This window comes from Plecotus auritus (genome assembly GCF_963455305.1).
Source record: "Plecotus auritus genome assembly, chromosome: 2".
In the NCBI taxonomy this organism is placed as follows: Eukaryota; Metazoa; Chordata; class Mammalia; order Chiroptera; family Vespertilionidae; genus Plecotus; species Plecotus auritus.
Genome location: NC_137771.1, coordinates 145,830,403 through 145,855,880, shown reverse-complemented (window position 1 = coordinate 145,855,880; position 25,478 = coordinate 145,830,403). Strand labels below are relative to the sequence as shown.

The 25,478-nt window shown below is 37.6% G+C and overlaps 1 protein-coding gene across 10 annotated transcripts in view; it reads right to left on the bottom strand.

The window, feature by feature from the left end:
* The window catches only part of ABI3BP (ABI family member 3 binding protein), a 265,345-nt gene that overhangs the window by 88,667 nt on the left and 151,200 nt on the right, over positions 1–25,478 (bottom strand). For 5 of the 10 annotated variants that reach the window (XM_080656581.1, XM_080656576.1, XM_080656578.1 and 2 more), the window contains 20 exons: positions 23,070–23,135; positions 21,649–21,723; positions 21,031–21,105; positions 20,164–20,223; positions 18,769–18,840; positions 17,880–17,954; positions 14,412–14,453; positions 13,266–13,313; positions 12,538–12,618; positions 12,046–12,093; positions 10,931–10,993; positions 10,740–10,814; positions 9,930–9,977; positions 8,404–8,463; positions 7,460–7,594; positions 7,128–7,160; positions 6,243–6,329; positions 4,779–4,838; positions 4,440–4,523; positions 619–678 (listed from right to left, as the gene is read on the bottom strand). In XM_080656581.1, coding sequence (XP_080512707.1) covers positions 619–678; positions 4,440–4,523; positions 4,779–4,838; positions 6,243–6,329; positions 7,128–7,160; positions 7,460–7,594; positions 8,404–8,463; positions 9,930–9,977; positions 10,740–10,814; positions 10,931–10,993; positions 12,046–12,093; positions 12,538–12,618; positions 13,266–13,313; positions 14,412–14,453; positions 17,880–17,954; positions 18,769–18,840; positions 20,164–20,223; positions 21,031–21,105; positions 21,649–21,723; positions 23,070–23,135 — 1,347 coding nt within the window. The remainder of the gene's footprint in view (positions 1–618; positions 679–4,439; positions 4,524–4,778; positions 4,839–6,242; positions 6,330–7,127; positions 7,161–7,459; positions 7,595–8,403; positions 8,464–9,929; positions 9,978–10,739; positions 10,815–10,930; positions 10,994–12,045; positions 12,094–12,537; positions 12,619–13,265; positions 13,314–14,411; positions 14,454–17,879; positions 17,955–18,768; positions 18,841–20,163; positions 20,224–21,030; positions 21,106–21,648; positions 21,724–23,069; positions 23,136–25,478) is intronic. The other 5 variants (XM_080656584.1, XM_080656580.1, XM_080656579.1 and 2 more) reach the window with 4 other exon arrangements.

The following is a 25,478-nucleotide window of genomic DNA, read 5'->3' as shown; positions in this document are numbered from 1 at the left end:
ATGAAAATTAGCACTTAAAATCAGATACTCAGAGCATTTTCTCACTTGGAAAAAATGATTTGAGAAGGAGTGCTCAACTCTGACGCAAGAAGAGGGGAAGTTAGGGTCATACTAAGGAAGATATGCGTAATTTAAAATTTCAGACTTGGGCAATTCCTTATTTGTCAAATTAGTAACAAAATATATCAGTACTTCAAGTATTAAGAAAGAAACAAAAATAACATGCAAATAGTTTTAAACAAAATCTAGAAACTTAGATGCCCAAGGGAACATTGGAGTAGCTGTTATTGAAAATCAGCCTAGTTAAGAAATAGATCCAAATTTGTTTTAAACTCAGCTTTTACACAGAACACTGTTCAGAGAAGCACAAGATAACATGACAGTTTCAAAGGTACCACATGACAGGTTCATGATTTGGACTAAGCTCATGCCTGCTCTCATAAAAACAACAGGAAACTTGTTTTTAAGAGGCGTCAGCATTCTTCAGATGAAGGAAGTGCTTGAATGGCAACGGAGGAGGATGCAGGCTGTCTCATGAACAAGGAGTGTTATGGGAATGGAGAATGAGTGGACTATACGATGAACAGCAAAGCACTAGGCGAATGGCAGAGGCATTACCTAATGTTGTCCCAGAGGTCTCAGTTGTAAAAGTAACAGGTCCGAGGTCTATAATAGGAACTGAAGTAATAGAAATTAAAAAGGTTTCAAGAGCTACATTACTTCAAAATGAACTTGCCAGTGTCCTATCACCTTTAAAATAATTTTAAAAAATTTTAGATGAAGGTAGTTATGGACTGAATTATGTCTTCCTAAGATTCACATGAAGCCTTCACTCCCAATGTGACTGTATTTGGAGATGGGGACTTTAAAGAAGCAATTAATGGTAATTGATGGGTGAGACCCCAACCCAATAGGACTAAAGTACTTATAAGAAGAGGGAGAGAGATGAAGAACCTCTGTACAAGGACAAAGGGAGAGAAAAGACCATGCAAGGACATAGCAAGATGGTGGTCATCTGCAAGCCAAGGGGAGAGACCTTAGGAGAAATCAAACCTGCTGACACCTTGATCTTAGCATTCTAGGCTGCAGAGTTGTAAGAAATAGATTTCTGTTGTTTAAGCCACCCAGTCGGTAGTGTTTTGCTATGGTGCTTTAGCACGAATACAAAGAGAAATCACTTTCTTTGTCCTGATTTGGCCAAACTATAGTTCTCAACATTTTCATCTCAGGAGCTGGTCATCACTTTTGGTCACTGTTCAGCACCTGTTCCCTCTCATACAGGGACAATGCAATTCAGTGCAGAAAGAAGACATTTCTGATGCCCATGAGAACAACATCAGCCTCCTCCAACTTTCACGGTGTCATCCAAATGCAGAATCACCAACAAAAATACCGTTGCTGATAGAAGAAGCGAGATCTCCTTGCCCTCTGTTTGCCTCTACACATATCCTATTCTTTTCATCTTGGTTCACTCTCACCTTTCCATTTGTGTAAATTCTGATGTGACATCAAGGTCCAAACTCTATCCCTACTCTACGGAAGCCCAAATGGATTTTCATTTCTTCAAGACTTTATATGATGCATCTAACACTTAATGTTTATGTGTCCAAGAAAAATTTTGAATTTGTGCAAACACCCTGCCTTCTTTTCATTCTCTAGGCTTTTCATGCAGGAAAAGTTTTTCTGTTCAATTAGCCTGCAGACTGAGAAGTAAAACGTGTCTCTAAGTACTCAGACTTAGAGGGGAGATTATGTCTCTTCCAAACATACACTCCTTGCCAACCCTGAAGGAGGAAGGACTTCATGATTCCCTCTCCAGCGGGTATCTGAGTTTACATTCTCCATCAGTGACTGGCTCCTAGGCTCTTTAAACCAAGGACCCTGCTTTTATCTGGTGTAGCTTCAGGTGCATCTGGACATGGAGTGATCTTAAGTTTGTGTTGTGAATGACATGTCCATTGGGATGTTTTGGGATGTGAAAAAATATAATGTTCAGTTACTTAAAAGTTTATAGTTGTAAAAAAAAATCTTGAAGTTTTCCAAACCTTGATAGATTTTCTTGAGTTTCAGGAAATGGATCTTTCTAGTATAAAAAAAATTTCTCCTACTATGTTACTGTATCTTCTTTTGTTATTGAAGATGGGTGTGTGTGTATGTGTGTGTGCAAAATTGACATAAAAATGAAGTTATTAATTCAAGGAATCAGATTGGTATTTTTCACATTATCTTAGAGTTCCCTGACTACATTTAAAATGTTAAGAATCATTTCTTTTTAAAATATATATATATTTTTATTGGTTTCAGAGAGGAAGGGTGAGAGAGAGATAGAAACATCAATAATGAGAGAGAATTATTGATTGGCTGTCTCCTACACACCCCTTACTGTGGATCGAGCCCACATCCTGGGAATGTGCCCTTGACCAGAATAGAACCTAGGACTCTTCAGTCTGCAGGCCAATGCTCTATCCACTGAGCCAAACCAGCTAGGGCAAGAATCATTTCTAAACTATGGTGGAGAGTAAGGGAGAGTCAGAAGATGAACCATAAGGATGGAACTTGCCATTTAAACTTATCAGCCTTGATCACATTATCTGTTATACAATTCACTAAAAACATACTACCCAAATGTTAACAAAACAACAACAACAAAAAAACAGGCAGATAAAAAGGTATTTGTACAAAGAATGTATAATGAAACTTTCCTAATCCTTGTTAGCATTGACCAAGATCAGGCATATATGTAATTTACCTTAACAGAGCACTCTGGTTAATCTAAAAACGTAAGGTGGCATGAAAAAATGTTAAAGTACTGTACAGGGCAAGAAGCTATCCCAAACTAGATTTAGGAATGGCTCTCTTAAGAACAAGAGGTAACTTGTTCAGCTCATAAGTTGAAGAATTTAGTTGAATGGCAACAAAGTGGAACAGGTTTGACAATGAGCAAAGAAAGCACTTGCTGAAGGTCAGAAAGTGGCATTACCAAATGCTGTTCCTGGAGCCTCTTTTATAGGAGTAAATGGTTCAAGGACTAGAGTAGAAGCTGACCAAAAAGAATAACAATAAAGCAATGAAATGGTAAACATTTATATAATCTCAGAACATTCACTTCAAAAAGAATTGTACCAAAGTAATCATGTGTCTAGAGCATAAAGCAAACACTACCAACCCTCTGAGCTGAGGGATATGGCATCTCTGCACTTAGGTATCAATGTGTCACTTTGAGACCATCTTTGTGTTCAGATAACTATCCCCATGAAGTGCCCCTGAAGATTCTCACTCACTTTGATGATCCTAGTCTAAGTAAATGCACCAAAGTAGACCATACCTATCTTGCTGAAAACTCATCTTTGAAAGAGACCACCAGGATACTTAAGAGAGCAGCGTAAGGGGCACCCATTCAGTCTGAGGTAGCAGGGTATCTATCCTTCTGTCCAGTGCTTAGGGAAAGCTGGACCATACATGGATACTGATGATTCTTATGAAATCCGAACTCCCAAAGCCAACATTTGAAATCCCTTTTCAACTGGCCCAATGGGCTCATTTATCTGCTGCAATTTCAATGAAATGCTCCAATCAACACTTAGAAGCCTTTGCCTCTCCTCTCACTGGCTTCTACACATGTCCTTCCTTTCTGTACTTCTTCATCCCCTTCCCCCCAAAACTATGCCTCCTACACCAAATCTTGTCCATGGCTTGTTTTCAAACAGCCCATGAGAGCAAAAAATTATTTTTCTACCCTATTTTAAGTTGTAAGAAAAAAAGGGAAAAAAGAAAAATAGGCAACAAAGACTATATGGCCCCCAAAGCCCCTAAGTATTTACTATCTAGCCCTTTGAAAAAAAATGTTGCTAACTCTGGCCCTAGGGCCCTACTATGACTTTTTAAAAATGTTGTTTTTATTGACTTTTTTTTATTTTAGAGAGAGAGGAAGAGGGATAGAGAGATAGAAACATAGATGAGAGAGAAACATCATCTATTAGATGCCTCCTGCACACCCCTGGGGAATCGAGCCCCCAACCCAGGCATATGCTCTGACTGGGAATCGGTTTGATCCAGTGACCTCTTGGTTTCCTGGTTGATGCTCATCCACTGACCCACACTGGCCAGGTGATCCTTACTATGATTTTCACAACCTTTATAGTTACCAAGAAATAATTTCCTATTTGCCCAAACATATGTTGTTCTGTAGTTGCTTCAGTCCATGATACAATTTCAATATTTAAAGGATGAGTAGAAGCAAATAAGAAGTCAAATAGACATTTAGAAATTCAGACTCACAATGTATAGGGAATCTGGCTACCACCTAAGACCTCTCCAATCGTGTTCTCAAGCCTACTGTGGAGTGGAAGCAGCTGCTGACCCTGACTTGTCCCTTCCCTTTCTCTGGACCCCATGGGGATGGGCTGCCAGGACTCCTTATCCAGGATCTACACATTTACCTAGTTCGGTTTGAGGAGCTTCAGGACTTGGTGTGGTTTTAGGTTTGGGACGTGGATGGCGAGTTCGTTCAGGCACTTGGGGAGCTAAAGGAAGAAAATCTCTGGTTAATAGAGTGTTCTCATTCCAGAAGCTGTAAGTAGGATTATGCTTGTTGTAGTTGACCTCCTTTAAACAAATGAGTTGTTTTAATACTCTACAGTATATTAAGAAGTAATTGAATGACAATGGAGGATGACACAGAAGTCCTGTGAAGCGGGAAGATCCATGGTTGGGAGGGTGATGAAATGGGCTGAAATGAGCAGGAAAAGCAGATGCTGGTGAACATAATGTGTCATTACCTAGTGTTGTTCCAGGAGCCTCGGTTCTAGGAATAACTGGTTCAAAGATTGTGGCAGGAACTGATCAAAAACAATAAAAGAAACCAAAGAGATTTTTTGTGAATTCATGAAATGTCAGAAAATTCATCTTGCCAGTAAAAATAATGCTTCTAAGGGAGAGGGGAAGGGGGAGGGAAAAGATGGATTACACAAAAGCTTTAACACCAAGAGGCAGGAACTATGGGGGTGGGAGATGAAGTGGGGTGGGGAGTAGGGGGTCACCCTAGAGTCTATCTACCACACATACAACAGAGAGCCTTAAAGGAAGCTGAGACTGTATTCACTAAGAGACTAATCCGTAGTGAAAACAATGGCACTTAATATAATTAAGATGAGGAACAACCTCTCAGTTTGTGGTATCATATTAAGCTAGGCATCTTCAGTTCTAAAAAAGCCCACTGGATTAAATTTAAGCTCTAGAGTAGATATCCCAGACTTGCTTTACAAATATATATATATATATATATATATATATATATATATATATATATATATATATATATATATATATATAATTGATTTCAGAGAGGAAGGGGGAGGAAGAGAGAGATAGAAACAACAATGATGAGAGAGAATCATTGACTGGCTGCCTCCTGCACGCCCCCTACTGGGGATAGAGCCTACAATCTGGGCATGTGCCCTTGACTGGAATCAAACCCAGGACCCTTCAGTCCCCAGGCTGAAGCTCTATCCACTGAGTCAGACTGGCTAGGGCCAGACTCCACCTTAGTTCATCCCATGAGCACATTTAACAGGAGGGCATCAACAAGTCATCCTCTGTTTGGTATGCCAGCTTCAACACATCCCCTGCTTGTCTTCCACTAGTCCAAATTCTGTACTGATTTCTTTCTAATTATCCTGGATTTTTTTTCTGTTCCAAATACTTATCACACTCTTAGCATACAGTAATTGCACCATTTGAGAAGTTATTTTACATTCACATAAACATGCCGCCTTATGTTATTTTCTACCGGTTTATGCAGGAACAGCTTTTGTTTACAACTATAGTACAAACTGACTGGGGAAATAAAACGTACTTCCTACTTCTGATGTAGCTCACAGCTGCTAATATGGTTATGGGGGTTTAGCAGGGACTAATGAAAGTAGTTGAATTGATTGTATAGGCCAGTGGTCGGCAAACTCATTAGTCAACAGAGCGGCAAACGCAGCTTGCGGTTTGCCGACCACTGGTATAGGCTCATACTTTACTGAGCAAGCTTTAACATGAATGGACTCAAATAGCAAAAGGTACATTGATGGAGAAGATTCCCACACAGGAGGCATGGGGTACTCAGGTCATGTTCTCCTAACCAGTAGCTTTTACTCTTAATAGATATTTAGATATGTACCAATTAGTGCATAGAATTTAGGGTCCCAACTTGGGTGGACTGCTGGGATTCCTTAAATGAGAAACCACATATTTACCCAGTGGAATCTGAGGTACTTCTGGATGGGGTGTGGTTTTTTTAGGTTTGGGACGTAGACGATGGGGTCTCTTTGTTGTTGTTGGAACTGAAGGAAAAAAAAATTAGTATTAATATAGTGTTGATGGCTCCATAAGCTCTTATTAGGATGATATAACATGGCTCTAAGCTTTCTAAAACTTGTCAGAATTTCTTTAAGTAGAGTGGAGAAAACTGTTACTTTGGTTTGAAATTTTCTCCTTTAGTATATTAATAGGTTTTCATTTATAATTAAGAGTTCTCCAGAGATTAAAAATTACATTATAATTATGTTTAAGAAATAAAGATGACAAACTCTCATTTTCTTGAAATGCCCTTAATCCAAAACTGATTATAAATCACTGCTAAACTATGATGGTGTTAGAGAAGTTCAAACCACCCTATATTCACTTATAATAATTTAAAGTGATTAGGCTTGGACAAATTTTCCACTTGGTAATTTACTAGAATATAGTATACAAAATTTGCTGAAACATCAACAAAGTAAAAAAAAAAGTTATGTAGAACTTGAATGTAGAAAGTGAGATACTTAGAGAAACTTCATGATATTACAATTGATACTGTACTGGTAGTCTCAATAAGGGACATATAGATAATCACATTTGGACATCAGCTCTAACAAACAGTACTATTTAAACAGAGATGCAATTTCAAGCTAGAATATGGAGAAGACATCTGTCCTGAATTAAGTCCATGCCCATTTCTGTTAGAAAGAAAGCTGTTTAGATTTTAAGATGAATACTGTAACAGGATGACCCATTTTGACGTCATTGTCTATATAGCACCATAGGTAAGTTTGACAATGAATATGAAAAGGCTCTTGCTGAAGGACATAAAGAATCGTTACCTAAAGATGTCCCAGGAGTGACAGGTTCAATGTCTGTAGCAAGAAATGATCAAAAGTACTTTTAAAAAGAAACGTTAAACACAGGAGAAAAGTTGTCAAATTCTCTTGAAAATGAACTTGGTCAGAATCACAGAGAAAAATGTAACTCAGTGGTCAGAGAAGTGAATAAATACACAGGCACCAAGAAGATACCAAGCCCTGTAAGGGAGTCACAGGTATTGGCCAGGGCCTTCACCCTTAAGGGTCACAGAGGTAATTAGGTGGCAATTTAAACTGCCATCCAAGAATCACATCCAAGGAGGTCCCACAGGCACCAGGAGCCATATATTTACCTAGTGCCGTCGCAGGTGCCTCTGGGCTCGGCGTGGTTTCATGTTTGGGATGTTTTGGATGTTTTGGACGTTTTGGACGTTTTGAAGGTTTGGGACGTGGAGGACGTGTTCTTGGTCGTTTTGATGTTTTTGGAGCTGAAGAAAGGAAACTGGTCAATATCAAATAACTCCAGAAACTAAAAAAGGATTTATACATGGCTCTAGGTTTTCTAAAATTTTGCTAGATTTCTTTGAGTCTTGAGAAAATTTCCTCATTATTTCAAAAAATTTCTTTGTCATCCATATGCAGAAAATACTTTTTTGGGGGGTCTCCTAACATTTATTTTGAAAAACTCTGTATAACATCATTTGAATAACTTGAAAGCATTTTTGTTATTGTTGGGGTCAGATTTTCAACGATGACCCTGACCACGGGAAGTCAGAGCACAGCATGTCCTCGTCAGGTTAGAGAGGCACCCAGGCTCACCAGCTTCTGGGGGACTTTACTTAGATACCCTTCAGTTAGGCATGCATCCCATGAAACATGATTGGGAAAAGCACATTTCATTACTTAAAATCCTTGGTAGACAAAAAAGTGCCCTGCATATTTTTAAACAACTTTCTGTCGATGTACACAGAGTTATAAATAATGTTTATGGGGCAGAATTGTATCTGAAATTCAGCTTAATCACCGAACACTGAGCAGAATCACAGGCTCTGTAAAGTATTCATAAAGCTGGATAGGATGGGAGACAGATGCTTTGCATTAGCTGCAAAGAGGCTTATATTCTAACCAAGTAACTTGTTTTAGACATCTTCAATACAAAGTGAAGGATAGTTGAATGACAAGAGAGGATGATGAGAAAAATCCTAGGAAAGAGAAAAGCCCCTGACCAACATAGTAATGGAATAGGCTAGACTATGAGCAGAAAATGCACTTGCTTCAAGACGTAGAAGGTCATTACCTAATGTTGTCCAGGGAGCCTCAGTTTTCAGAGTTTCAGGTTCAATGTCTGTGGCAGGAACTGACCAAAAGCAATACAATGAGCAATGGAGATTAAGAAACATAGGGGAAAATTACCTTGAAAATAAATCTTCTTAGCTCTATAATGTTTAAAAAGCAGTGCTGAACTCTGGAAAAATAGTATTTGTTCTCTAATAACTGACAGTACTCTGGTATCCATTTATCTCACAAGATAGTCATACTCTTTGCACTTTGAATCCTTATAAGGCCAATGAAAAGCTTTCTTTTTTCCCCCTGTGTTTAACGATCTGATTCCAACTATACTGGAAACTTGCCCCTCCCCCCCATCAGATAATTAGTCTGATATCTATTTTAAATTACTCTGAAAATTTATTATGAAAACCTCTGTTTGTATCTGAAACCCTTTTACCACCATTATTAATATATGTTTTGAGGAATATTGGTAGTGGGGAGAATTTTTAAAAATCTTAGTTAATCTGTTTATTGGAGATCTGTGGCAGTTATACAAAAGATAAACTTTTGCCTTTCTCCAGAATAAATGTGATACACTTTCTTACTGTTTCTTATTTATTCATTTATTTCAAATGGATAATTATGAGATAATAATTCAAGTGAGAAACAGAGATGATTAAGAAAAAATTCTGAAAAGCAATACTTCAATTTTTTGTCTGGATAAACAGGATACCTAGAATTCTGTAATGATTAAATTATGCATAGAGATGAAGTTAAGATTTATTATTTCTCTAGTTTTAAATTAGTCTCTATTTCTCATTAAATTCAGAAGATTAAATGTAACATTAAAACATTTTTAGCACTAAAAACCCTGTAAGCAATTATATGAAGATTGCTTTTTATTGACTGTCCAAGACACATAGCACTGAGTTGGGAACATTTCTGAACGAATGGAAAACATGGCAGACAGAAGAGAGGGAGAAAGCGAGAACAACAAGATGAAAACCATATTCAAAACTGACTACCTTCAAACAAAAAAGGGGAATCCTTATTTTGTTTGGAATTCAGCATCATAAGCTGAAATTTTCAACAGAAAATTGACATTCATTCAAGTTGTGTTTGAATAGTATGGAATCAAGGAAGCAAGAGATTTGTCGAGAAAGAAATAATTATGTATTGCGTCAAGCCCCAGCCAGCTTTTTTCATTGATCCCCTCCCACATTTATAAGTTATACACATAAAGACAGAGATCTCAAAAAATTTCCTGGTTTAAAGGATGGATGGAGAGAGCCCCTGTGACTCCTGACAGCATCAAGTGCTGGAAGCAATGTGAATGCCTCCGAAGGTAATCCAAGGAAGAGTAACATTCAGGGCTTGTAAACTGAGCAGCAGATGCCAGATGGCCTCACAATGTTAAAAAGGTCCCTAACAACGTTGGAAATGAATGAAAAAGATGGTGAATAACCGTTTACACAAGAGAACACAGATAATGACAGAGATGAGAGGAGCAAGCTCAGAGAAACACTGACCACGAAGGAAGACATCCATCATTACCTATGATTATGGAGGGAGCTCCAGCCTCCAATGTAACAGGCTCAAAGCCTGAGTCACAAAAACAAACAGATAAAAATAATAAAAGCAGTAAGTCTAAACTTTTAGGTGATCACTGATGCCTGATATAAATTCAAAAGTGATATAAATTGTCTTCTTGATAGGCTTAATGAGAGATGCTCTTAGTAAGTTAGAATTTTATACTAATGGGAATTTTAGGAGAAATTTTCAATTGCAAAACAGTTGAATTTTCAGAACTGTTATATAAATATCTCCTTATTTGGTAGGAAATCGCTTAGTAAATAGTTACTGTTTAAAATGTCAATAAGGTATTTGCGAGGAGGCCAAGCTCTGATTATGTGCCCATAAAGGAAGAACACAGTGCCAGCCTCCCAAGTGCTGCCTGGCAGTGGCTGCTCACAGCGCTTTCAGAAATGGTCCAGATACAGACAACCAGGCTTCCATTCATTACAAACCCAGATCCAGAAAACAACGCCTAAAAATTCCTTAACACGTTAAGCACCATGTCAGTCACCGGTGACTGGAACGGAAAGGAAGACAAAACAGGCTTGGCACTTAACGTGTTAAGAAAACAGCATCTGTCAGTATCAGCTGTGAAATATACTAATTTTCCACACATCGATTTATTCATTTAACACTTAAAACATTAGTGTGACTACTTTGAGACAATAGTGAACAAAATCATGGTACTTGGGTTTCTATGTTTTATGTGATATAACAAACTGTAAACATTTTCAGCAACATTCCCAAAGAAAGAGCTTCTTAAACTAAAGCATTGGAATTTATGTTTACCGGATTTAGTTGATGTCATATCTGCTTTTGCTGTGGTTTGGGGTTTAGGAAGTAATTGCTTTGGTGGTTTTGAATCTGAAGGAAAAAAGGTGCTATAATTAGTGTCTTAGGAGAGCTGTGAATGTCAAAATTAATGTTACTTACACAAATTTTTCCTAGTTATAAATCAAGGCACTGAAAGTAGTGGTTACCAGGCTGGGTTTGAGGTCCGTCTGGTCTATGTGTGGTTTTAGGTCTTTTGGATGGTTTTGATGCTAAAGAAAAAGGTATTAAAATTAGCGAAATGGTCATGGCTGTAACTGTCAGAATTAAGGACACATACGCTCAAGCAAATATACTATATAATTTCAGTGAATATACAGCAAAATTAGCTCCTAGGTTGTGGGAAGAATGGAAAATATGTCCAAAAGAAAAAACTCTTCAGGAGATGCTCAAAATGTGTCTTTGAGCAAAAATAATGAGAACTGTAATAATATTTCTTTTCTACATAAGTAATTTCAAATGTGATAAGTATAATAGTTCTGTTTCTTAATTGATTATATAAAAATAATATGGTAGAAATTTGAAACCTGCTTAGTAGGAGAGCTGGGAAATAATCTCTAATACTTGAAATTATATACAATGTTACATGGCTACTGATTTCTGGAATTTTCTGAAGTAAAGTAGTGACAGATTTATTGTGAATGATGAGAACTTACAATGAACTAATAATCATCAACAGCATTAGTACTAAAAACAATAAAACAAGTTTGGGCCATCTAATATTCTCAAGTTACAGACCATCCTATTTTTATATTGGATCCTAGACCAAGGATAGTATTTGTCCTTAAAGTTATCGAAACATACTCAAACTTTTTCTTCAAAGAAACAAAAAAAGCTGAAGAAGCCATTATTTCATGCAGCTTTTAAAAAGAAAGAATGTCATACAAGTTGAATGAGTAAATCAATGAAATGATAATGAGGGCACTGCAATGAAATGTTGCCATGTGTCAAGTTCAGGCTGAGCACAGAAGCCTCTGTCTGGGAGAGGAGATGGTCTTTCCAACACAAGGACATGTGGGATGGAAAGACAGAGGGTTAGTGAAAAACCAGGAAGTTGTGTCCAAGGCCACAGAGCTTCCTTAAACAAGCACACAGGATCCTTCTAGAAGTCTCCTATCTTCAGGTTCTTCAGACCCAGATAGGAAACTGAGGGGACGCATGGAATGAAACTGTGGTGATCTGGCAGAAATGCAGTCATGCCTGGGTGAAGAGTAGGAAAAGCAAAAGTGACAACGTGAGAGCAGTTGGAGGAGAGTAGAATTACCGACTGTGGGCACCCAGAGCTCCGGCTGTACCGTAGCAGGTTGCAGAGCTATAGAAGTGAAAAATCAAAAAGAATAATTACGTCAAGAAGCAGCATCTTGAGGAAGGAAACATTACTCCTCAATCTTTACTTAACCTGTGTGCTCTTTTTGGATGCGATTCTCCCCTTTATTTCCCCCTTTCCCTCCTCTTTTCCCTGTTGCTTTGCCACAGCTCATCTGCCATGAATATGCATCCTCCGTAAGATGTTAGGGTGCCCCACTTTAATAATACACCTAGTGAGTCAGCTTACTGCTGTGTGTATCTGTAAATGAAAATATAAATATGTATATTCGTGTAACATGAATATGGAAGGTTAATACAGATACTTAAATATAAACATCAACTATAGTGGTTCCTAAAGTCCATCAATTTAGGTAGGAGGTAGCTACTATATCAGAAGCTATCATATTCCACTTTATGTGTTCATTGAAACCCTCAACATCACATTTACCGGGTTTGGACTTGGGCACATCTGGACTACGTGTGGTTTTAGGGCGGGGGCGACGACTTGGTCGTTTGGTCTTTGGTGGAGCTGAAGAAAGAAAATTAGCTAGTTAATACAGGACAAACAATTTTACATATACCTTAGAAGCACATTTAAACTCTTTGATTTATTGTGTATATGTACCCTTCTGTTTTGCACCTTTCTATCATTAAATAACAAGTGAATCTTCAATTATATTTTTTTGGCCAGTTAAGTGAATCTTCAATTATATTTTTTTGGACAAAGATTTGTAAACAATCACTGTTCAAGAGATCCCCTATTTATCCATTTTGAAATGGAAAACCCAGAACTCTGTGTAGCTTAGAGAAAACAGTCTCATAAAAAATTTGAAAGTGCTTGTTCAATAGGAACATGAGAAAAGTTATGTTTAAAAAGCCACTAGGGATAAAAATTAAAATTTTTTTGGCCTAAGATTCAAAAGAAAAAGTTTTGCACTTAGCATTACAAAAATCTGCAAATCAGCAAGATGTATTTTGAATTCAGAAATTATTTCAGGGAAGGTATATTTTAAAATTGAGATACAGTTGATAAAACTATAGATTAAAAATGTTTCTCTGGGAGTAAGAATAGAAAACACACATAAAAATGAATATTAATGGATTAATCCATTAATACGAGCCTGTTAATAATGATACCAGCAGTCAGGAAAAGAGGTCATTCAATAACTGCATTACCTAATGTTGTTGTTGAAGTTTTGGTTTCCAGTGTTCCAGGTTCTAAGGCTGCGTGAAACATCATCAAAAAAGAATCAAGATCAAAGGAAAAATGATTAACATGAAATATTAATGTGAAATAAATATGAAAAATGTTTAATTTTTAATTACTAAGTTGAACAAATATAAATGATGAAAATTCTAGCCACATAAAAATTCCCTTTTTTATTTAAATTGATCCCTGTGCTTTTAGACAAAATGAACGAAAATATAGCCAGTCAGTTAAGTTTGGAAAGAGAACTGGAAAGAAAAAGGTAAGGTTCTTATTTGGAATATGTGAATGCAATAGAGTAACCAAGAGTTCGTGTTATGAAGGAAAATATGGGTAATTGGCTAAGATGGCACCAGCAGAACACAGTATTTGCTCTCTTGAAGAAAAAGAAGCTATAACATTAGGGTTAGTTTTTATATTTCTCTCTTTTAATGAATTTCCTAATGACATATCAGGATATTTAGATCAGGAAAGACCATAATGTCTTTCAAGAAAATCTGCAAATGTTGGAGTTTCAAAAGGAAGAAAAACACCTCCAGTGTGAAAGCAAAACATGTCCTGGGAAAGCCATGGTCCTCACCAGGTTAAAAGCAGCTCAGGTCACATTCCTCAGATATAAGGAAGGACAATAAAGCATGTAAAATAAAAATGAAAAGAATGTGTCAAGTCAAAATCAGTATGCTTTTCATGCTATCTCAGAACCTCTACTTTGTTGAGCATAGACAGAAGAGTTTATCTTCTGGCAAAAATGGCTGAAAGAAAGAGCTAAGAAACAAAGAAGAAATAATTTTTAAAAAATTTTTAAATCTCTTTTTAAAAGATATTTTTTATTCATTTTTAGAGAGAAGGAAGGGAGAGGGAGAGAGAGAGAGAGAGAGAAACATTGATGTGAGGCTGCCTGTCCCCTTATCAGGGATCAAGCCTACGATTTGGGCCGGTAATTGAACCAGTGATCTCTTTATCTCTTGGTTCATGGGATGATGCCCAACCAACTGAGCCACACCAGCCATGGCAAAATAAATTTTTAAAAAGCCAGAGTTAAGGATAAAGTTGAAGATAGAGGGTGTAAAAAAGAGAGATAATTCTTTTTCACTAACTAACAGAAACTTCATTACCTATTGTTGACTGTGATGGTGTTGGAGTCAGAGGTTCTGGGGCTGCAATAAAAGCAAGTATTATCAAAGGCAATGCTGAAGACAGAAACTACATGTTCTTTAGTAGGAAAAGTATTCTCTCATTGATGAGCAATCAGGTTCTCCTGGCTTAACAACTGAAAAGCTCAACACCCACATCCTCTCCGCAAACCACAATAAAAGTAAGAATTGAGATTTCTGTATTTTTTGGTAGATTTTTAGCTATTGTATTTACTACACAATATTCTGAAAACCGTTTCTAGTGCTTGAGGAGATAGTCCATTAAAGGGAGGTCAGGCAGCTCTGAAAGGTTGTGTGGAGCTCTTGTCCACGGGCCATGTTGCTCCCATGCAGGACAGCTGGGTTCATCCAAGGAAGAAGGAACAGACTCATTAGACCTGTACCTTTGTCTGAGTTCTGTTCATTTTGGATGATTTTCAGCCTGGCTGGATCTGATATTATTTTATAAAAAATAAAAATCGAACTTATGGTCTAAAAAGAACCCAAAGTGCTCATATGATGTTCTCCATGTTTGTTATCATTATTGCTGGTGAACAAATTGATTTACTTATAAAATTTAGTCCATTTTGGTTAGTAAATCAGCAGAAGTCAAAAGGCAATCTCAGATTTCATTGAAATGCTGAAAAAATTGAATAACAATATCATTTAAATATTCTATCAGATAACAAATCCTCAATGTAGTCAAATTGGGAGAGAGAGAGAGAGAGAGAGAGAGAGAGAGAGAGAGAGAGAGAGAGAGAAGGGCCTCGATATTTCAGATTCTACAGAAGGGAAAAAATAGTAAGCAAGCAATACATTAAATATAATAAATATTTTAAAAGTATCCACATCTGAAAATAGCAAAGAACAAAAATTCTGAAATTTCGAGGTTGTAATTCATGTTTTAATTTCTACAAAGGTGCCTTCTAAAAGAGTGAAAAAGTAAGTAAAATTTGCTGCTCACAGCATTTTTACAAAGATTAAAGAACACTATCTTTTAAATTTTATAAAGAAAAATCTGCATTTTTAAAATTCCTGACAGGCGTAGACCACATAGGTATGTATTTCTATCAATTAAGCTTCCAATTCACCTCCATATAAAAAGAGTCAATGTTTATGAAAAACAAATACATTTCTGATGAGTTCTTCTATTGACACTATTTAGGTGTTGTAGATAAAGATATAGAAATGTTCCATAAAAAAAAAACTGAGTGGCATGCAAATAACTACACCACTCACACCAACACAACACAAAGAAATATACAACTTGCTCATGGATTTGTGGCTAGCAATTTTAACAATGTACAATTCCATCCACCACACTGTAATTAATTGGAAGACTCATTTTTTTTTGTGTTAAAAGTTGAAGAGTGGAATGTCAAAGATTAACTGTGAAAGAAACAATTCTAATTGGATGTGGTAGACAAAAAGAGACAGAGTAGATGGCTGGGATTTTCAAGAAAGCACTGGATTCTGCTTATGAAACAAGCCAAAACCAATGGTGGTTTTTTCTTATTAGTTTAACCACCAAGGGAAACCAAAGGAAAAGCAGCCTGCATGGAAAGTGAAATGGAAAAAAAGAGAGTGAGGAGAGGGCTGGGAAAGGCAATGAATCACTCAAATCCAACAGCTTTTGGTGGTTTATTTGCTCTCCTGAACCTTGGCTAGAAACAGAAATTTTCAGCAGAGCTGTAACAGTGGCCTGCCCTAAAGTAAAAAATAAATAAAAACTTTTTAAAAAGCTAAAACACAAGCAACAGTTTTCAGATATCCAGCCATTACTCTGTGTTGTGTGTTGCCTCAATGTCAACTTGAGTTGGCATACATTTTGGTGCAGATTCTGAAGTGGCTATACTTGCTGCTAGGAGAAAAAATGTGGCTATTCTTAAGTGATTAGAAGGTAGAAATGAAAGGAACATAAACTCATTAAGCTTCCAAATAATCTTCTAAATTTTAAAAGGAAATGTCCAATTAAGAAGTCTCTGCTCAAATACCTTAGAATAATAAGAACACACCCTCCAATTCTTATTTGTATTAATGTACTGCCTGTCAGAAAACTTTTTAGAAACCACTGAAGTTAATAATGTAAATTACATTGTGTAAATTATAATTAACATTTGGAGACATTTTTTGATGTTTTCAAATTTTAATTTGTAATAACAGAAATAATTAGATTGGAGAAATATTCATTTAAATTTGGTGACCCAAACATACAGTAAGGTTTCTCATACAGTCAGTTTGGTAATAGTCTTCTATGCTAATATAACATAAATGTAATAGTTACTATCCTAATCTAAAGTCCTCCAAGCATATTTAAAAATAAATGTACATGAAACCATTCTCTCATATAGTTGTCTGTGTTCTTTGATTTTAAACTTGTAGGGCTTTTGAGTATCATGAGCTATGCCTCTTTCTCCAAATAGCCTCCCTGAGTAAGAATGCATCATTCCATGTCCTGACTTGGAGACCTCACCCATGGTCACACTCCCTTAATCCCTAATTTTCTTCAGTCTAAGACCTGCACTGCCTCTTTAAAGGGGGTCATTAGAATTCTTTTTCTAAGCAGTTACTTTTTCTTCCTTATGCATTTCGTTGCAAAAAATAAAGCTTGCTCACTAAAGCTGAAAATCACTTGCTTTAATAACTGTGCTTTGTAAACATAAATTAATGAAAAATCCATTGAACATTACAGTGAGAAATATATTCTTCCCAGAACTAAGAGTTTAAAATTTAGATGAAAATGATGAGTAGTGACAGAGATCCATACATATACAATCATGCAAGTCAACATGTAACTGTTGTATAGATTTGGGATATAAAATGATGAAGATTCGGTCCTTTAGTATGTCCCACAATCCTTATGTGGGGAATTAACTTTGTCTTAGATTTTACAGAATAACTCCTCCCTGTAAAAGAGCCTTTTTTTCTTCAGCAAAACACCCTTAATATCTCCTGAGAAGTAAACAGATGTCAGTGTTCAGAAATCAGCCCCAGTAGAGAAAGAAGTCATGGAGCATCAGGGAGATACACACTTTTTAACCTGAAAACTAAGAAGCTTCAAACAAGGCAGAGTTCTTAGGGGATGGAAAGACTCTTCTCTTTCCAGCTGAAAGGCAATTGTTCAGTGTCATAAGAGTTCCAGTCAACGTTGGTACTGAAAACTATTTCATAGTCCTAGACAAGGGAGTCCTCAATAATGTACATCATTCTATGTCTGTTTTCTCTGTGAAGGCCATGAACATAATGCTCCTTCACACAGCTCAGAGCAGTGCTGTGATAACATCAGAGGGGCTGGTTATAATGAGAGCATTTCATTGCATTTTTGCATTTTTCATGGCAAAATGTGTCAAACACCAAAATACAAATCAGAAGTTCTTGCTCCAAAGAGTGGCATAAAACAACTTTTCAATCCTACTCTTGGAATATTAAAAAAAAAATCAGGGTAATTACCAGGTTTGATGTGTGTCACTTCTGGACTCAGAGGGATTTTAGGTTTCAAAGAAATAAACTGTGTTTTACTGGGAGCTGGAAAAATAAAGAAACAAAAAGAATCAACAAATCCATTTTTAGACATTTCAGTGTCTAAAACTACAAAGGAAAACCTATACTTTAAGTAGAATGAGCCCATCATCTTGAGATGATGGAAATAGTACATTAAAAGAGTATTTCACAGAGTAGCATTTAATGGAAATATAGTGATAAATTTTCATCTGGTTTGAAAAAACATTTATAGACTGTATTTGACCTAAAGAAATAGCATTGCTACTAAGTAGTCATAATAACTACACAAAGACAATGTCACTTTAATCCATGCTTTAAAAAAATCAGTGTAATCATTTTGTGCTATTTCATATTTCTTATTTACATCTAAGTCTTTAAGCACCAGAAAAAAAAGACATATTTTAAAATTAATATTTACTGATAGGTATAATGCTATGATCTGCAGCATAAAGAAATTCTATTAATACAATAACAGTCATTTTTCCAAATGCAGTCTAAAGTTGAAATTGAGGACATTATGAAAAAAACAACAACTGTGTGTAAGACCCAACTTCAGATACAATGATTGGGTAGAAGATGAGAAAGAAGCAGTGGTTTTATACTATAAAAATTATAGCTTTCAAAGGCATAGGATGATGTACAGGGTTCCATTCAGATCCACTTATTATAGGGCTAGCTATCCAAAACCATGAAAGCCATAGTCGATGTACTACATGAGATACTCAGTACTGCTGAAATGAGCCCATTAGAATACTGACTGAGACATTACGTGAAAGTTGGGGTCCTGGATTTCCCATGGTGACAAGAAGTAACACATCCACTAAGGACATATCATTACCCAGTGTGATCCATGTAGGTTCAGGGCTCTTAGAAAGTTTAGAAGTAGTTGTTCCAGGACTTTTGGTTCTTTCTGGTGATGGAAAGGAAAAGAGATATTACGATATCCTAGAGACAATAAAAAGATGTCCTCCAGAGAAGAACTGAATGACTTGTTAAAATCCTGCCACAGCTAGTAGTCAGTGCTTATAAAGTATGCAGTGAGTAAAAGTTTTGGAAAAGAATTTTCAAACTCAATCAAAATAATATATACTATAATAAAACCACTGTACTTATATTACAATGGACTAAGCAAAACCCAGTTGTTGAGTATGATTCTGAGTGTATTATTTGACAATGGAGAAAATCACCTCCAGGCTGATAAGCTGCCTCCATCACCCAAACTCTGTGCCTGAAAATAATCTTGTTCCCCACTCCTTTTTCCTTTGCCCAAATCCTACACAGATTTTGAGGCTTGCATCCTTAACTCTTACTTTCTTTTTCTGACCTTCTACACGAGTATTAGTCTCACAAGTAGATTATATGATCTTATGTTGTTCTCTCATTGTTTATGATACACTAGTAGCCCTGCACAGGAACCCATGTGCGAGTAGCTTGCTGCTGCTTGCCTCTGCTGGCCACCTGCCCACCACCCCTGGTAGCTCTCCGCTTTGTAGCTTGCTGCCCCACCCTCCTGGAGCTCTCCGCCCACTGCCCCACCCTCCTGGAGCTCTCCGCCCACTGCCACGCCCTCCTGGAGCTCTCCGCCCACTGCCCCGCCCTCCTGGAGCTCTCTGCCCACTGCCCCACCCTCCACCCTCTCCAATCCAGGACATCCTTCTCACAATCTGGGACCGCTGGCTCCTAACCTCTCACCTGCCTGCCTGCCTGATCACCCCTAACTACCTCTGCCTGCTGGCCAGATTGCCCCTTAATTGCTCCCCTGCCAGCCTGATCGCTCCCAACTTCCCTCCCCTGCTGGCCTGATCACCCTCAACTGCCCACCCCTGCCAGCCTGATCACCCCTAACCACCTCTGCCTTGGCCCCTGCCACTGTGGCTTTGTCTGGAAGGAAGTTGGACATCCAGAAGATGTCTGGTTGACCCAGTCTAATTAGCATATTACTCTTTTATTAGTATAGATATCTTACTCTATCATGTTGTGATAGCAAGACTTGTGACTAGGTTTATACCAAAATTCACATGCAAGAACATCACTTACATAATTTTTAATAAAAGTTTATCAGAAATTATTGACTCTTGTTATTCATTTTCATTAATTATTCATCTTCAGTTAACTTCAAATTTTGTAAAGAAACTTTAACCTGTGGAATCATGTCACTTATTTTATGGCAAGGAGATGGATATTATCTATTTGGAATTAAATATTTTGAAAGGTTAAAGAGACATTTGTTTACCAGGCTTGGTTCTTGGTGGTTTGGGCCTGAAGCGTTGTTTAGGTGTAGTTTGCAGGGGAGCTGAAAGAAGATTTAAAATAGCTTTCATAAATGATTTTCATCAGGGGTGGATCAGGCTGTAAGTGCAAACTTTTAAACTTCTTGAGTGCAAGAACTGCTTTATGTTTCTTTGTATCCCTGGAATGCCCAGCACTGTGCTTTATTCACAGCAGGTGCTCAATAAAAGTGCTGATAGAGCCAAATTAATTAATTTTCTATGTGAGAACTCTTCAATTAAATGTACTGCAAAGTGAGGACCTTTGAAGAATTTGAGAACACATGGAACAGTTTAAGAACTCAAAAGATGATTTACCAAACAGCTGGGGAGAAACACAAATAAACTATTTGGGTTTTAGAGAATAGAAAGTTCAGGACTTCCTTAATTCTGTAGCATTTTACTAACCTCACCAGGAACTAATGAACTTCATTATTCCATTAATTTCCTATTTTAAAATGTAGGTTGTGTTACCTTTCTTTTAACCATTTTTCTTCATCATGCTCAGGACTGCAGAACTCTCTTGGGGCTCTTTATACTTGGACTGCTTTGAGAAAAATTCTCTGACCTCATGATATCTGAGTGTGCTAATTAGGAGGGAATATACTTAAAATAATTATCATCTATAATCCTGCTGCTATTTTCTGGTTGGAGAATTTGAAAGTATAGCCAAAAAATAATAATTCTTCACAATATCTACACAATTTCATGGTAGGGCATGCAGAGAAGTGTTTACCACTGAAAATATTCTGAAAGGAGCAACATGACTGATTTTTTTGGGTCAATTGATCTGTTCTTTCAAAGTAAACAACTATACAAATGTCATTAGTTACCAGGTGTTGTAGGTTGCATTTCAGGACTGGTAATGATTTCCAGTTTTTGAGGAATAAATGGCGTTTCCCTTGGAGCTGAAAATACAAACACCCCATCCCACCAAATAGTTCCAGTTAAAATGAGGTATTTTAGGAGTTTTCACATGCTTTTAGCTGGTGTTACAAAGCACATGCTACAAGTACATGATTAAGGATGAAAATGCAGGTAGTCTTCAAAGCTGATGAATGAAATAATAATATAAAGTCAGGGGAAGGTTGGAATGATAATTGTTCAGTAACTGACTCCAGGCAGACTCAATGCATGAAAGAGAGGTGATATAGGCCACAAACACATGAGATGGGTGAGATGGATGATGAAGGTATCCATGCAGTTTTTCAAAACTTTTCATTCCTTTAGGGATGGAAAAATATCATCTATTACAGTACAAAGAAAAAAAGAGACCAAAATGGAACATGAGATGCCTGCATCATAGGAAAAAAAAGTATATATATTCAGAAATAGGAAAGAAATAAATGATTAGATGTGATGGAAAGAAATGGTCATTTGGAAGGAAGGCATTCACATGGATTTTTCTTTTGATGGAAAACAAAGCATGATTTTTCTGTTAAAAACATTACCCAGTGTTGCCCTTGGCTGTTCAAGAGTTCTAGAAGTCTTAGGTGGGACAGAATCCAGGAATGGATCCCTTGTTGCTGTTGGAATAAATGTCAACATTTACAAAAGCTGTAGAAGGCCCAAGGAATAAAATACAAATTCACGTGTAATAAATTTTGCCCCATATAGGAAAAAATACCAAGAACAGTTGAGAGATTTCTGACCAACATTTTTAAATGAGCGATTCGTTAGAATTTAAATAAGAGCTCACTCTAAAGAACATATATACTTTAAACATCAGAAAGCATGATAAAACAGTGTCTCATATACTCAACTTACTTTCAACAGATTTTGCTGGCTTCTTCTCTCTGTTTCTTAACTACTAATTGGACCCGCCTTTAGCATTTTATTTCACTTTTTAAAATTTTCTGCTGTTTAAAATAATTCACTTTTATTTATGATACAAATAATGATGAGATAAGGCTACACAAAGAGAAAGTCTCAGACATATATGTATGCCTGGCAGAGACCAGTCTTATTCACTTTAAATGTTCTGTGGGACCAAGCTTAGTAGGTGCTTAATAAACACTTGCCAGGAGGAACTATTGGACCAAGTTAAATTCACTGTAGCTGCATCGGTAAGTGAATGCTAAATATTAGACCCACCTGAACTTCTATCCTATATAATAAAAGGTTAATATGCAAATTGTCCCCTTGACCGGGAGTTCAACTAGGAGTTCGACCAGGGGCTGGGCCGGCAGCCAACCACCAGCGGCCCCTCCCCCTGGCCGGCTCAGCCCCATAGGCCCCGATTGGGGCAGGCCGGAGTACTCCACCCGTGCATGAATTCGTGCACCGGGCCTCTGGTAGATAAATGAATAGCATGAGTGCTTCATAGCATGACTTCTCACCTCAGCAATATTGACATTTAGGGCTGGGTGATTCTTTGTTGTAGGGGCCTGTTTTTTGCATTGTAGGGGTTTAGCAACATCCCTCACCGCTACTCACTGGATGTGTCAGTAGCACCTCCTCCAGCTGTGACAAACAAAAATGTCTCTAGACATTTCCAAATCCCCTGGGGACAGAGGAGAGCAAAATCACCCCACTGGAGGACCACTGCTCCAGAGAAAACTCTCTAGGATCCTAAAACCTTTTCAGAATGATTCTGAACAACAGAGCAATAGGCCATTGCCTTACTTTGCCTCAGTAGCAACCAAACCCATCTGCATCTCCCACTTGTGGGAGCCTGTTTACTGATGGATGTAAGCCAATAATCACTCAGTGGGAGGAGAGGGTAGCATTGTCTCCCTGACACGGATTGCCATTTCTTTTGCTGCAGAGCTCTGGCGAGTGTACTATTTCATCAGCAAAAATTAAAGAGAGAACTAGGTGCAGTATTGTCAGAACACATGGAATCCGAGGAAGGAATTGAGAGGTTGGGTACCTGTGTGGGGCTCTGATATTTCAGGCTCATCTGACGTTGTAGGGCTTGAGAAAACATCATAAGCTGCTTTAAAGGAAAAGGTAAAACAAAAGAGATAATGTTAATTTTGACTGAAAAGATTTCACGACATATTTTAATAATGGTCATGTCACTACCGTGTGAGCAGTCACTAACACTTGCCTGTAGTCCCTCTTGCCCTGAATTAAAGGTCTCTGTGCAGCGAGCCCGGACACCGGCCTCGGGGCCGATGTGCGCATAGTGCTGTATATTTACAGTAAAGTGGTGCCAGCTGTAAATCAAAGAGCTTCCAAGAATATGAACGTAAACGAAGTCAAATGGGAGAGATTGCCAAAGAAGGAAACAACGTTCACATAGAGACTCTTTGCACCAAGTCTACTGCTTCGTCTTTCTGCTTAGTAAACATTTCCATCATGCTACCTTAACATTCGGACAGCACTTCACAATCTGCACAGCGCTGTCTCATATATACGTTTATTTAACTGTCTTAACATCCCTGAGAAATAGGTGAGGTAGACTTTATCCCCACTTCATAGAAAGGGATATTATCTCCATTTCCTAGACAATGTAGTGGAGATTCACAGTGGTGATACATTTGCCAGTGGTCACACACGGGATTGTCCAGCTCAGCATATTTTTCACTGTATTCACAGGGCCAGGAACGGCGGTGCTAAGACCCAGCACTCTATCCCTTGCATTGTTGCTCCTGCCTCTTAACCTGGAGGCAGCCTTCTTCCTCTGTTCCTCCATTAAGCTACAAACCCCTCTATAATCGAGGTGGATTTAAAGAAAACATTTATATTCTACAGGAAATAAAGAAAGCAGGGTGATCTTAAAAACAAAGATTGGTTTTAAAACAAGGGTCATTTTCATGTTCACATTAAGAGTTGAATCTATAAGCAAAAACAGGACCAAAGTACAAATGTCCTTTCTTCTGCACCAAGAGCTGTCACGACGATAATGACAAGTATACAGAAGCTTGAATTGTAAGGTAGACTTTCCTTTCCTTGCCCCTTCACAAAGACTGTACAGAAATAAACTAGAAAGGTGGGGGGAACTCATGGGAAAATTCTCTCATGGGGTTACTTGTAATTCAATGACAGTGTAATGATTTGAACCACTGCTAGTTGAAGCTGTAAGAAAGGTAATATCAGACCCTGTGACACACTCTGATATTCGGATTGGACAGTTTATATCTACCACATACTAAAGAGGCAGGAGATACATTTCAGCTTGTGAAGGTGAGTCTATTGCTTTGCAAAATCTTAAAAACACACACACACAAATAAACAACCAGTAAGAACAGCACTCAGAATATTATGAGTTAAAATGTGCAAACATTCTGAGCGTAAATACATTACGTTGTGATGTAAAGTTCTCTTTAGGGTAGCTACAACTTTAAAGGGTCAGAGAAGAAGAGAAGAAAGACTAATCTTTCAAAGGACAGAAAAGCTGGTAGTTGCTGATCTTAGTCTTGCTTTAAGCCAATTTCATGGAACCATCAAAGGCAGCTCTATCTACTACTAAATAAAGTAAGAAACCTTGACCAACTTGTATTTCACCCTCTCATACTAGGAAAGAAATTATGAATTAATAGCTTGACTTATTTATATTGTTACTTTTGAAATACACAACTGCCTTTATGTTATCCTAAGTCCCACATTTTCCTTTTCTCTAGTGACACTGTCCCTCCTTTCTTATAGTCTGCAATTTTGTCCCATAGGTCAATGCTTATTCACCCTCTTTCTATTTCTTTTCCATACTTGCAATTTCCTTCTAGTCTGGAGTTCCCAAGCCTGGCTGCCACGTTCCTTGGCTTATTCTCAGAAGGCACTCCACGGGGGAGGAAGCCCCTTCTATCATTCCTGGGCAACAGTGGCCCCTGTCTGGAAGTTCTCAATGGTCAGGGACCTCTTACTTCCAAACATTTTCTCAAATATGCTCCAAGATGAAAATAACACATTTGCCAGCAGACTTGGCCCTTCATATTTCTATTTCTGGAGTTTTTGAGAATTGAGTAGCAAATAACAGGAGTGCTAAAATCACATAAACACCATTTGGTGGAAGTTTTGTGTTGTGTGGGCTGCCTTGAGAAGCACACCACCACCTCAGATCACTCAGGGGTTAAACAATTTTTTTTTTTACTCTGAAGTAATAGATATCAGAGGAGAGGACAGTATTGAAATGAAGGTCCCTAAAAACCAACTGCTCTTGCCTTCTTTACAAAACTCTTATATATGTACTCCTATGTCAGAGTAAAATGCATGACATGGTCAGGCACTTCAGGTTTTTAAAAGGCTACACAACTGATAAATAGTTAAGAATTAGGGGTGAATCCTTCTGATTTTTAGACACTCTATGTTCTATCATGCATTATTGTTTAGAGGCAAA